This window comes from Simochromis diagramma, unplaced genomic scaffold, assembly GCF_900408965.1.
Source record: "Simochromis diagramma unplaced genomic scaffold, fSimDia1.1 OVJJ01000802.1, whole genome shotgun sequence".
Lineage (NCBI taxonomy): Eukaryota > Metazoa > Chordata > Actinopteri > Cichliformes > Cichlidae > Simochromis > Simochromis diagramma.
The window spans coordinates 12,647,458-12,662,419 of NW_024387492.1; the positions used below are offsets into that span (position 1 = coordinate 12,647,458).

Consider the following 14,962-nt stretch of genomic DNA (forward strand, 5'->3'; position numbering starts at 1 on the left):
ATACTTTCAAACGAACCCAAATGACTTTTACAGGGGTTTATTAGCTTTTTCCCTTCTTTATTGGAATGTGAAGTTAGAAATTACACAATTTGGAGATTTAATGGCACCTTGCTGCTAATTCAGAACAGAATAGGCCAAGCTAATTCAGTATAATCGAAGAAAAAGTAAAGAGTGATGATATGATAAAATGACTTAAAAGAGACCTCCTTTTACTCACATGGCTCTAAGATCGATCTGAAAACCAAGAAGTTTATAGCCTAAACTGCTCCATTAAATCCATACAGCCTAGGCTGCAAGGTGAATTATTATTAATAATGCATCAGAAGTCACTGAAGAAATATTGGATGTATGCCATGATCCTAGGCAGGGAAACCTCAGCAGAAACCTCGGTTCTCATATGGTGATTCTCGTATGGAGGTTACTGATGACAGAATGAAGTTCACATACCTCATGCTGCCTTTGAAGGCTGCTCTGTGCTTTGCCTTGACAGGAGAAACAATGTGCTGTAGGGGAAGATATCATTAATAATGATTTTTTTTTTACTGAACTGTATCATGTCATACTGACAGATTGAACCACTCAAGGACCTATGAATTCAACCAAGGCAGTTTAATGTAGTTGTACTGATAGCTAATGTAACATTACACAAATCTGTTTGTGCTTTTTCATTTTACATCGTGGCCAGGGGAGTCTTCTGTGCTCTTTTCTCTGGAGCACCTAGAGAGCCGTGCACTGATAGCTTTTGAATGGGGAAAAAAACATTTTATGCGCATATCACTCATTATTGTAGCCCCAATATACTGTAAGTGTACTGCCTTTTTTTTTTATTTCTGTGAATCTTGGATTGGATTTTTAAATATGTCTTAAATGTTTCACTTGATTTGAAAATAAACGTATTATATTGGCATTAAAATATGTATAATTTTTACTTGATACTGTGGTGATTTAATGTTTGAATATTCTTATATGTAAAATCCACACTTACACAGTGAATGAGCTGTGGCTTAGCAAAAAGGTAAGTTTAACAAAACAATTGACAAAAACTTCCATTACAAACTAGATAAAATTACAACCCATTATATTTCATACAGGACACTTGTGTTTGTCATACACATACTTTAAAAATATATAAAATATTTAAATATTCTAATGTAATTATGTTTTCAATTATTTTATGCAAAAAGCAGGCTTTGCCTCACAGCTCCAACACATCTTTACAAAATCCAGCTGTTTTTCACGCACAGAGAGCTCAGCACCAGGGATATACTAATTGGGTAACTGAGCTACAAACATGGAAAACACAGCCATTTCATTAAGTACACCTGTTTAACTGCTCGGTAATGCAAACATCCAATCAGCCAGTCACATGGCAGCGCCTCAGTGCTTTTAGGCATGTAGACATGGTCAAGATCACCTGCTGAAGTTCAAACCTTTGAATGGCATCACATCAGAATGGGGATGAATGTAGATTTAAGTATTTCAGAAAGTGTTGATTCTATTGAGAGTTTTCCACACAACCATCCCCAGGGCTTGCAGAGAATGGTCTGACAAAGAGAAAATATCCAGTGAATGTCAGTTCTCTGGGTGAAAATGTCATGTTGATGCCCGATTATGACACAGTAGCTCAAAAATCACTCATTACAACATGTTGAACCTTGTAGCAGATGGGCTACAGCGGTAGAGGAGCACACCAGGTGCTTGTCCTGTCAGTTAGAAACAGGAAACTGACGCTCACTAAAATTAGACAATAGAAGATTAGTAAAAAATTTGATGGGCCTCAATTTCCACTGCGATAATTAGATGATAGGCCAAACTTTAGGTGTAGACAACATAAAAGTAGTGATACATCCTATCTTGTAAACCAGCCAGTGGTGTAATGGTGTGGGGGATACTTTTTGGGGCCCTTAGTACAACCTGAATATTGTTTAAACACCATAACCTACATACATACATAACCTAAATGTACCTAAATCTTCTGATAGCTACTACCAGTTGGATAACGTGCCATTTCAGAAAGCTCAAATGACCTCAGACTAGTTTCCTGAACATGATATAAAGAACTTAAATGGCCTCCAGTGGCACCAGTTAGTCCAGTAGAGCTGGTGATGTGAGGGATTCACAACATGAATGTTCAGCCAACAAATCTATAGCAACTGTGTGATGCTGTCATGTCAACATGGATAAAAAAAAAATTTAAGGAGTGTTTTCAGCACCTTGTTGGACCTATGGTATGAAGATTTAACATTTAATACCTAATGGTGTACCTAATGAAGTGGTTGATGATAGTATATTTGGCTAGGCTGATAAGTAAACCCACGTGAAGGTAACAGCTGTGTTCAAAAGAAAAAACAAGGACAGAACAGAATCTGCTACTTTTAAAGCCTGATCCAAATTAAGTATCGCATATCAGGATACCTCTGATTGTACTTCCCTGATTTTGATCTTTGTATGTTAAAGGAAAATTTTCAACCGGATATGTATTAAACAGCAAATGTAATATTATTACGATCAAGTCAACCGTCAGCTAGCTTACTGAGTGAACTGGTAGCTTCTCAATCCCAACTAGTAGTTCGTGCTTCGGGAAAATCTCTGTAGACTTTAAACATTGGTTCTAAAATAATTTCTAGAAAAATGTATTTAATTTTGAAAGCTTTATGACATTTTCACTGCTTGCCTTTGCCACAGTCCCTCAGTCCTCTCCACGCTGTCTCACTTTTCTCTCTCTCTCTCCACATTAGTGTTTGTGTTTTTTCTCCGCTGTCTGTGTGTGGTTGGATTTTACCTGTGTTTAGGGGCGGGACTCATTCAGGCTTCACGCGCCCGGAAGTGATCCACGCACTTGTTCCTGATAAGCTCGTTACCACCTCTTCTTAAGGTAGTGCTTCAGTCTTTTTTGAAATGTTGAATTAACTTGGTTAGTTAAGTCTGGCTGCTTGATTTCATGTGAATTATTTACCCAGTGTTTCCATCTGCACAGTATTCCCAAGTATATTGTTCGTTTGGTGTGTGGTGAGCTGAAACTTGAGTTTTTTCGAGAATATTTTATATCTGTGGAGTTCCCTGCCTTCTCGAACTTCCTTAACAGCGGCTTTGTGTTTGGATTCTGACTGTCTGCAAATACACTTGTTGAACTTTTTAAGTCAGAGTCCTGCATCGTTTCTACAGTCATGCAGGACCGGATGGCTGTTGTCTACATCGGCTCACTCTCATACCCGATACCGATGCGTTGCAAGTCACGTGTTTTTATGTTGTATGGTGTGACGATTCATGTGCTTTTGTGCTGAGGTGTTTTTTTTTTTTTCCTCTGTTCTCAAACTGCTCTTCTATCAGGAGCTCAGTCTGGGTAGAGTTTTTTTTTTCTCCTCCTCTCCCCTCGTGTATTGTGTATTTCATTGTTTTTCTTACCATTCTACCTCTCTCTGACCTGTCTTCCAAATGGGGATCTTTGTGTAATGTATGTATGGTCGGAAGGGGTCCCATTTCGCTGCAGGTAACATGTACGTGTAACATTGCAAGTGAAAATTAAAGGCATAATCAATCAATCAATCATTGGTTTGCGTCCATCCTGCCAATTTTAAACCAGACCAAATACATTAGTTGAACTTTAGATGAGATGGGTGAATGCTAGAGAAAATGAGTGACAACATAAAAGATATAAGCAGCCACACTGCTGAATACTATGTAGCTAAACATAATCCAGGATAAGCTGGTCTCCAGTAAGGTTATAGAGAAATAAAAAGTGGTTATGTGGCCAAACCATTTTAAAAGTAAACGAACTTTCTGTATCTCCATAAGTTGATTAATGAAATACAGTGAGTGTGTAATAATGTGTATGTCTCCAACAATTCTGAAAACCATTTAGGTCTTTTTAATGCAGGATGATGAAATGAATAAATGCCCACGATCTACAAATCAGAGGTTAGCTGCTTTTGGATTGTTTTGTAAATTGAAAATCTTAGGTTTGGGATTAAAAAGCTGGATGGATGACAGTATGTCATGGCTATTATGTCTTAAGTTTTCACAATAGAATAGAATAGAGACAGCAGTAATGTGTTGTGTTTAAAGGGGCCTCAAATGTATGCCACAAGAATAACAAGAAGCTAGCCTGTATTGGCTGCTGGCAAAAATATCATAGGATGAACTGAGTCCAAAAATAAAACACAAAACCAAATTCTAATTAACACAATTGACACAGAGCACACAATGGAAGCATAATACATTTCTTGACAATGGACAATGGGAAGATGAGACCATATAAACGCTGAGAGCTGACTGAGGAATAAAAACAGAAAGGGTGTGGTACACAAAGCCACAAAACAGACGGAGACAATCACAGAGGCAGGAAGTAAAAACTGAAACCAAAAACTGAATCTGAACCAAAGCTCAAATAAAAGCCAAGAATCGAAAACCTAAACACAGGAATAGTAAAGCAATCCAAACAGGCAACAAAGCTTCAATAAAAACTGAACAGTAACCAAATAATACCACAAGAACTAAGGTTTAACATTACTGGAGTGAGCATAAAAGCAAAATAGGAATCCAAACTTGAGATGCAAACCAAAGATTTCAAGTGTTAGATCAATAGAAACCAAAGGGAACCCTGGGGACTGTGACCAACAATGCACAATAGATAGACTGGCTATCCATTTAGAGGAGGGGAATAGAAAATAAGATGACATGCTCAATAACTAGCTAGATATTCTACAGTTATAGCACATGATACAGTAAAGAGGAGAAATTAATAATGCACAACAAGGTTTGGGGTGGACCAGAGGTTAACACTGTTATCTCACAGCAAGAAGATCCTGGGGTTGAATCCACTGGGCTGCAACCAAGCATTTGCAGCAATGAGTCTTTTACATCGCTGTAGAGGAATTTTGGCACACTCTTCTTTGCGGAATTGTTTTAAGTCAGCCACATTACAGGGTTTCTCAACATGAATGGCCTGTTCAAGGTCATGTGAAAGCAACAGGATTCAGAGGTCGGCTTTTGTGTTTTGGATCGTTGTCCTGCTGCATAACCTGAGTCTGCTTGAGCTTCAGGATACAAACATTTTCTCTCAGGATTTTCTGGTAGAGGACAGAATTCATGGTTCCATCAATTACTGCAAGTCGTCCAGGGTCCCGATGCAGCAAAGCAGCTCCAGACCGTCACATTACCTCCACCATGTTTAACTGCAGTTTATGAAATAGTGTGATACTTTTACATGAATGTAATAGGACTCAAACCTTCCAAAAAGTTAAACTTTTGTCTCCTCAGTCCTCAGAATATTTCCCCCCAAATCTTGTGGAAATGAGCCTTTGTGTTGGTTTTGGTCAGCATGGTTTTCTCCTTAGAGATCTCCCTTCGATGCTATTTTTGCCTAGTCTTCCTTACTGTTAACTCATGAACATGGTCCTTCGCTAAGGAAAGGGAGGTCTGCAGTTCTTTAGATGTCGTTCTGAGTTCTTTTGTGACCATCTAGCTGAGTCGTTGATGTGCTCTTGGAGTGATTTTAGGTGTGGCTAATGAAATTGAAATAAGCTTTTCAAAAGAATGTGTTAATCACAGTTAACTCGTGATATAACAAAAAACAAAATTTAAATGTAAAAACTGCATTATATATTTAATTTGGTTATAATGATGTCAAATAGTCAAACAATCAAGAAATCAGGAAGAGTGCAAATGCCTTTTCACAGCACTCTAGGTTAGTCTAACTGATGGGTTTGAATGGTTGTCTTGTGTTAGCCTGGTGACCTGTCCAGTGTATACTGTGCATCTCACCTTATAATCGTTGGGATAGGCTCCAGCCCTAGAGTGATCCTGAACTGTATATATGGACAATGGATGGTCTGGAAATAATTAATAATAATAAATATAATAATGATAATAAAATTAACAGGAGTTGAGGATAATTAATTGGTAGTGAAAGAACATATTATATGCACCTCTTAAAAGCGAGTTCCTGCACTGCTTGTGTGCTCTTACAAGCTTTTTCCCCCCATCCACTTTCTTACTTCCTAAAATTTTTGACCTTGAATAAAGTCACTCGTTTATAGTTCTTCCGTTATCTGACAGGAGAAACATTTAAGAGCCATAAATCACAGATTGCACAAGGCACTGAAAGTGAGGGTCAGTGATGACAAAGTTTTATGTGAAAGAAAATGAGTTTCTTTATTCTACCAGTTCACCTAGGTCTCCACAAGGGGGCAACCCAGCGCTGCTGTATCCTTGTTCCCCCTCAGGCCTGAAGGACAGCCAAAGCAGATTAATCACCTCAACACATCTGACTCACCAAAGAGACTGGTGTTTCTTCACAGCCCTCTCTCTATTCTGCTGCTCTTCTTTAATGGTCTCGCGCCTTGCTTTTTTATAACCATCCGTCTCATTCGCTTTCTCTCTACTAAGCACATCCAGGCTTGAGGGGGTCCATTAAATGAATTGTCTTTGTTTACAGTTTCTCTTTGTTACCACCATCATTTTCCTACACAGCTCCCCCTTTTCAAACACTATCTCTAGAGATGGCTTTGTCAAGGTCAGCTATTTTTATGGCGTGCGATACTGGAGGTATCACGGCAAGGCGATGATAAGACGAAGAAGAAGCCAGGGGAGCAAGGATGGAGCGAACCAAAGGATAAATACTGCTGGGCCTTTGCTGCAGACACTATAGCGAATGTTTTCAGGATGTCAGATGCAGTATGCAGGTCGAAGAGAGGAGAAGAGTACATATCTTGTCTGTCTTTCTCTCTATTCCTCATTCTTAAACTGGATGTTGACCTTTGTAGTACTGCCTCCAGGCTGTATGCTTTAACCTTTCCAGTTAGATAGAGGGGGCTACTACATTGGGAATACAAGATAAATCACAACTGCTGTCTGTTAATGCAACAGACAACAATACACACTTGCACGCAGGCACTGTTAAAACCTTTGTCCCTTCTCACAAAGTCCTCCTTGTCCCTACACACACACACACATACACACACACACACCACACACAGCTGGTAATTCCTCCATGAAGATGTTCACAGCATCAGTGCTCTGGACTATTACATCTACAAGCACACCCTAAATTATTCATCCTTTATTAAAATGCACTATGAGTAATGATAGCTATGAGTGTGTTTTTTGGGTATTCTTTTTACTGAGTAAAACACAGGGGTCATTAGAAGTCATTTCTGGTCAATTTTGTATGATCAACCATGCTCCAGAGAAAGACAAAAAAAAGAAAAGAAAAAAAAATCCCATTTACTTTCTGTGCATTGGGAATTCATGTTGAAAGAGATCAAAGGGGACAGACAAAGAGATGAGAGAATCGACATCTTCTCGTCTCCATTTGGCTCCCTATGAGAGGAGGAAAATTACTTTAAAGCCGCTGCCTTGATGAAAGAAAAAGACGTTATGCCTGATGTATTCCTCCAGAGGTGGAATCAACAGTATGAATTACTCAAAGGCAGAGAAAAAGAGGGGGGAGTTGGGGGGACATTTGTCTGAGAGAACCTAATGGGGGATTTTGGAGAGGAATGAAAGTACTATTTGACAGCAGCGAACAAAACATGATTCCCCCGTCAGGAGATGTGACTGGTTCAACACTCGACACTGTTATTTCCGGGTGCGTGCATAAAAATGCAGCAGATGTCATCAGATAGAGAGCTCATTTGCAGTATCAATCTAGGGATTTTATCAGACCGAGCGCCATCAACGCATCCATCTCAAAGTGTGATTTGGTGGTACATTCAGCCACAGCTCCCCTCTGCCCCCACACCACATTCCCCAACCCCACCTTCCCCCCCCGTTTTTTCCTGTAGAAGAGGTCACGAAGAGGAAGTAACCTCCAAACGTCCCATTAGTTTCTCTCACCCTTTCTCGAGCAGGCAACCAGCACTGTCATTTTTCTGACAGAGCTGTCAAAGCATCTAGCCCACCATCCCAGTTACAGATAAAGCAAATAGAAATGAAAACATTGTCAGGGAAAAGACTCATGGGGTAACAGAGATGCCAGGAGCAGGGTGAATCACTTAGCAAGCTGTGCTCCTCCATTCTGCAGCTGCCACCCACCGCAACACATCTGCCACTGGGAAAAAAACACTCGGATAGAAAACCGCATCCAAACGAATTGCTACATGACACAAAAGATCACTTCTTTAAATTGAAATTCATTTGGAGTCAAAACGGGGTTCATCCCCCCAGGGCGCACGTGTGTGACTGCAGAAACCCACACACAGGTGGCAAAAGTGGAGGCTACATACAAACACACACTTTCTCACAAAGAAAATACACTTTTTTTTTAAGGCAAGAGCATTCTTTGTGTGAGGCTAGTGGGTCTTCCAGCTCGCTGCCCAGGTGCTGTCTCTGGGCAGACACATGCCACTGGCTGGTCTTAATGCACATCAAATATCACTTTTCTACCAACAACGCCTGCCCAACTCTAGCTGCTGCAATTCCCCTTTTATTGCATTCCCCAGGATTTCATATTGTACATGCTGAACTCCACAGAAAGGAGTCAAAGCTCATTTCTAGACCTGAAATGGAATCATTCACTGCAGACCAAATATTGCAAAAAAAATTGCCACTAGCTTTGTTGATATGAGTCACATGGTAACAAATCATTAAATTACTTACACAGATGGAGAACGAGGGATGATTTGACATCGGAGGAAAGGGAAATAAAACGATGTGAAATGATTGATCTTTTGGGGGTATTTTTTCACATGAGAGCAGCATTAAACGTTGATTCATTTTTACTTTAAACATTCGCACAAAGACCCTATTGTTGGAGCTTTGTGAGGCAGACGCAGCGGCACTTGGAGCTCAGTGCAAACATGTTTAGCACTTTGACCAACATTTTATCTTCACTCATAAGCACTCAACACAAAGTACAGCCAAGACTCACGAGGATGCTTTTAGTTTTGCAGGTATTTGGTCTTTAAAGTAGGTCAGAGCTCTACCCAGTAGTGTGGAGAAATGAAAAGTAAAGTATATACAAAAGTCTGGAGTGAAGCATAAATGTGGTGCCAAATATTATGGAAATCCATGGAACATGCACTCACCAGACACTTGATCAGTTAACCCAACTAGTACCATGTTGATCCCCCTTTTGTTTTCAGAACTGCTTTAATGCTTTTTGCAGATTCTACAAGGTGCTGGAAATTTTCCTCAGATATTTTGGGCAGTATTGATGTGTTAGCATCACACAGTTGCAGCAGATTTGTCGGCTGCACATCAGTGATGCAAATCTCCTGTTCCACCGCATCCCAAAGGTGCTTTGCTGGCTTGAGATCTGGTGACTGTCGATGGCATTTGAGTACAGCGAACTGATTGTCAAACCAGTTTAAGATTATTTGAGCTCTGGGACATGGTGCATTATCTTGCTGGAAGCAATCATGAGAAAATGGGCACACTGTGGCCATAAAGGGATGGACATGACCAGCAACAATGCCCAAGTAGACTGTGGTGTTTAAACAATGTTCGGGATATACTAAAGGGACCAAAGTCTGTCAAGAAAATATCTCCCATTAGACCAACAGCAGCCTAAACAATTGATACAAGGCAGAATGGATCGATGCTTTAACGTTGTTTACTCATCAGACGAGGCAACATTTTTCCAGTCTTCTATTGTCCAATTCTGGTGAATTGTAGCCTCAGTTTCCTGTTCTTAGCTGACAGGATTGGCCCCCAGTGTGGTCTTCGACATTCAGAGATGCATACCTTGATTATAATGAGTGGTTGCCTTCCTATGAGGTCGAAGCAGTCTGGCCATTCCTCTCTGACCAACAAAGCATTTTACACCCACAGAAGTGCCACTCGCTATTTTCTCTTTTTCAAACTATTCTCCGTAAAACCTTGGAGGTGGTTATGTGGGAAAATCCCAGTAGATCAGCAGTTTCGGAAATACTCAGCTCATCTGGCACCAACAACCATGTCACATTCAGAGTTACTAAAATCTCATTTCTTCCCTATTCTAATGGTTGATTTGAACTTTAGCAGGTCATCATGAGTATGTGCACATTCCTAAATGTATTAAACTGCTGCCATATGATGGGCTGGTTAGATAGTTGCATTAGCAAGCAGTGACCGGTGAGTGTATATCATAACCACAATTGTTAAACCTGTGGTGGCACTCGAGGAAAAAAAATCATCTGGGAGCCATGATGAGAAGTCGATATTTACAGACGAACCATGTAACAGTTGATGAGATATTTAAATCTGGACCGACTAGGCTGTCTGACAACACTACCACCCCTGGAGCCGCTCTCTAATTAGCTAATAAAACTATGAATGCATTACTACTTCATTACCCTAGTGAAAACTTCTTTAGAAAAATCTCATTTTAACATGATGCAATGCTATTTTTGGCTTGTACCATTGCACACAGTTGCCTAATGCAACCATGCTCAGTGTAAACAATCTATTTAATTATCTCTCTGACAGAGGGCATATTCCGAACTTCTTGTTGCCCCACGCCCACCATATGTAATAACTTTACACATACATGTGCTGCTAGTACAAAAAAAAAATAAAAATAATCAATGTAGATTTTTAATGATTCCTAATCTGGGATCCTGAATTATTAAAAATCACTTGGAAATGAGGTGAAGAATATTCCCTACCTTAAAAAACCTTCCTTGGCAGGCCCTGTTAGCTCATAATATCTGCACGACAAACCAAAGTCACATTCAGAAAGCAATTTTCTGTTCACAATGCAATCTTGGCCATTAATTGGCTAATGAACAAGATGTTATTCAAGGATACCTTTCCAATGAGCACTTAGGAAAAGGAGGAAGAGGACTTAATATGATGGAATAAGTGTGACAGACTAAATGGTTCGTGCTGAACGCATTGATGCATGCTCTGACCTTCCCTGTCAATCTGGAGGGCAGACAGGGTGGCCATTTATGTTGTTATGGTAGAGCTCAGGCTGCAGAAACAGTTTTCATCATTACCCCCCCCAAAACAAAAAAAACAAAAAAACAAAAAAAAACCCTTGTCTGAAATCCAGAGCGGCCTCACTGTCCACTGCTGCCTGTGGGAAGGAAATAACAATAAACAATAAAAAACCAGAGTGTGTGCAGTGGAACATTCCTGGGCTATTTTGTTAGACTGTGCAGCCTCCTCATAAGCTGGAGATATTTTAGAAACTAGTAGTCAGAGAAAATTGTAAACAGACAGGCGGATGCAGTAATAGCTGGTGAGCAAGCTGGAAAAATAATTGGTTAAGCCTCCCTACAGTCCTTGCTTTGATTTGATTTGATTACATAAATCAACCCTTTTCATATTTTATATTCAGATGTTTTATAACAATACAAGACATGGCTAGAGACACACTGGGCTAGATGGCATCTGGTTCACTTGGCATATCCTGTTGCTTCCTCATTTGGGTGGAAAAGAACCGCAAAGTCTGGAGTAAAGCTAAGAGGCAAATCTACAATTATGACCATTTTTAATGACATTATTTGTAAAACCTTGCATGGATGTCAAATTCCACGAGCACACATCAGTTTCCCACAGCAATGTTCCCAAACTATTCAACCACTTGAGCTCACACTGCTAGATTTAGCCGTGTGTAGAAAAAAAAGAAAGAAAAAAAAAATGACAAGCCACACTGGTAGATAGCTGACAAGTTAAAGGAGCATGTCTTCCCTGTCATTTCTCATAAAAGCGTAGATGCGGTTGTTTTAAAGAAGTCATTAAATATAGGGGAGCCACTCGTGTACAACACAGGTGTGTGGGCGTATTTGATTTTTTTTTTTTTTTTCATTTTTTTGTCTTTGAAATCATCCCTGGAATATCAGATCAGATGATTAACCGAATAGTGTAGGAAGACAGGGGCACTGGTGGAGTAACCTATCAGATATGCTTGTCATTTCACAACACGGAACAGAGTTAACAGACACAGAAGTGTTGTGGGGCCAAATGTGATGTGTCGCTTGGCGAAGAGAACACGCATCTGGAGACAATTAGTGGATAAATGATTCGCTCGGCCCACGAGTTATCCTCGAAAATTGCGCCCCAAGGTTGATCAAGTCCCTTTTAGGCACCGTGAGTGAAGCAACACCTGGCATTTGAGCAGAGGTGAGAGATTTACTATGTAGCACACGAGTGTCTCAAAGCTCTAATTACGCCAACATCAGAATTACTGCAAATGCACAGTTTTATACATTCAAAAGCTGCCCATCAGTGAGGTTCCCCTTTGACTGAGGTCATCTTTGTCTGTTAGTGAGTCCTAAAAGTAATATTTTCTGAAAGCACTGAAAAATATCCAACAGTGCCGTGAGATTATTTCGACCAGTTTCAAAATGCAAATTGACTCATTTCAATATTTTTTTCACCTTCTGGTGCAGGAATATGCATTAATAAATCAAACTTACTGATACCAACACGAAATATTAACAAACCCTTGGAACGAATTGGAAACATGGCCATACTGAGACTGAGAATGTCATTCACGCAGTGTCAGATTATTTATAGAGCAATCAATCAATCAATCAGTCAGGCCAACTCAATCAGGCTTGTAGCAGATTTACCAGTATGGATCCATACTGATAAGCTGCAAGGATTTGCAGGGAGGGGGGAAAAAAAGCTATAGTCAGTGTGAGGTAATTTAGAAACAGTCATTCCACATTATACTGCATGTCTACCAGACAGCAAAGAAAAGTGGAATTTTCAACTGTAAAATGCCTCGGTTAGTGTACACATCCAAGAGATCAATATCAAGCTTGTTTGTTTATGTTAAAGAAATTACTGCAGGGTATTTTTTCCTTTGGCTCTTCAAGATCAATATCTGTGTTACTTTTGGCTGTAAATATTTCCCCTAGTTTTGAAATAATACTTTTAGGACTTGATTCTGGTAAAAGAAAAACAAAACAAACAAAAATAAAACAACTCATAATAAAAATAACAATTTTGCTGTATATTGGTGCTACACAACCACAGTTATGAACACCTTCTAGACGTAGAGCATTTGCATGTTTTACTACGTCGTTCATGGTGACTCATCATGGTGACTACCCAACTCTCACTGACAGCAGAACGGTTGCATTTTCTGGTTTTATTGTTTCTTACCTGCCAAAATCCACTACATCGTCTCCAGATAGTATATACAGCTGGCCCCGTGAGACTGGCAAGACAAAAGACTGAATCTCTGAAAGATGAGAATGATGAACCCTACACAGCAGAGTTTGAAGCCCCATAGCCACCAGTTGTCAGAGTTTGAGGGCTGAGTTGGTATCTGCTACATATTTTGTCCACAGAAGGGGCTACCATGATACAAAGTACTACAAAACTTTTTGTTCTTGTACAAAAACAAACATTTTTGTAGAAATCCTGCATTTTAAACAACAACTGATACAGAGTGAAAACTGCAGACTGTGCGCAAGGACCGACATGGATAAGGACTCTGACAGTATACATTTCTTGTAGAGGCTTTGAACATAATAATAGGCATGGCAGAAAGTTCTTTACAATGGCAGAACTTTGGCACGAGAAAGGCATTATAGAAGAAAATGATGGATATTTGACAAAGTCGGCATAGATGGTTCTCAAAACTAAATATCACTTTTATACATCAGTTCATAACAAACCATTTGGCACTGACTACTGTTCCCTTTGTTGGTGTAAGATTAGTGTTTGTTCAAATTATCTGAGAGAAACTCAAGCCACCGAGGAGAGGGGACCGATTGGGTCACACACACATGGAGGTAAGACGAAAGGGTATTGACATCAACAGAAAAACTACATCTGGTGTAAGTGTCACAATAGTTTTCCCTTCTGCACAGTTGTCAAGTGTGTCAGATGAGAGTGTGTGTGTGTCAGTGTGTGTCAGTGTGTGTGCATACATTTTTTTTCATTAGTTTTTTTTGTGTGTATGCGTATGTTTAAGTCCACTTCTACTGTGGACTAGTCAAATGTTGTGTCATAAAATTGCTCGGCTCTTCTGTCATTTTACATATATTACCAACCAAACCCGTAAGTCCTTCGATTACATCTCCCTTCAAAAAGTGAATGTCACAGTGAGGTGACACTGCTCAGGTATCTATATTTCCACAGGAAACATCTGTCTACATAAGCAAGTGGGTTCGAAAGGAATCCTGTTTGTTTCTTTGTATTTTTTTTTTTAATTTTTGTTCCCCCCCCCTGCTAAACTCAGTCTGTAACTAAGCCAGCATTAATTCAACCCTGTCTCCCCACTCGTGGTTTTTACTGAGGGGTATAGTCCAGGTGTATTCAGTGTTCATGCCATGGTTTCCTTTCCTGGGAGTCTCCTGTCGTTAAACGTGTGCATGTTAATAACCTCCTCTGTCTTAACGATGACAGGTGGCTGAGGCTTTTGTTTGAGACGGCGTTGGCACTTTAGAGACACGCGCAGCTCGTCCATCATGGCACTGCAGAATGATCGCTGCGAGAAGGAAATAGAAAAGAAGTAGGAAAAAAAAAAGTTCAACACATTCTTGAGATATACAGTCATAGTGGATCATTTGTTCTTACTGTCTAAAAGAAAGGGAAAAGTATTTGCATTAGGAGGCGGGCAGAGTGGTTTTGGCACAATGAAACCGCTGGCTTTTAGCCAGGAGACTTGAGTGTAAGCCTGGTGTGGCGAAACGCTGATGACACCAGTGCACATTTTACATGCATTTATTTACATGGGCGACAGAGGTTAGTTAACTTTAAAGTACAGCTGCAGGTCATTTTAACAGCTTGCACAAATGACCTACAGGGTTGTTTAATGAGGGAGGGCTGGTGATGGTCTTTGTGCTGCATATTCTCTTTTTAACCAGTGTTTTCTTAATGGTAGCATGAGGTCCTTTCTGAGTATCTCCAAGGTATTGTTGTTGTTTTTTATTTTCCACTCATGTTTTTGTAATGGACCTGTCCATTACATTTCAGTATTCTTGGGTAATTGCCACAGTGTCCTTTTTTCACCACCAGGTGGCACCATCACTGGGATATTCTAAATTTAGTGACTTTAATTCTACCAGAATCAGTCGAT

The 14,962-nt window shown here is 39.9% G+C and overlaps 1 protein-coding gene across 2 annotated transcripts in view; it reads right to left on the reverse strand.

Annotated features, from left to right (window-relative positions):
* Positions 1-11,733: 11,733 nt before the first annotated feature.
* Positions 11,734-14,962, reverse strand: part of LOC120724866 (glutamate receptor ionotropic, kainate 2-like) — a 64,281-nt gene continuing 61,052 nt past the window's right edge. For both annotated transcript variants that reach the window (XM_040017345.1, XM_040017346.1), the window contains exon 16: positions 11,734-14,371. In XM_040017345.1, the coding sequence (XP_039873279.1) occupies positions 14,207-14,371 (165 nt within the window). In that variant the 3' untranslated portion in view covers positions 11,734-14,206. The remainder of the gene's footprint in view (positions 14,372-14,962) is intronic.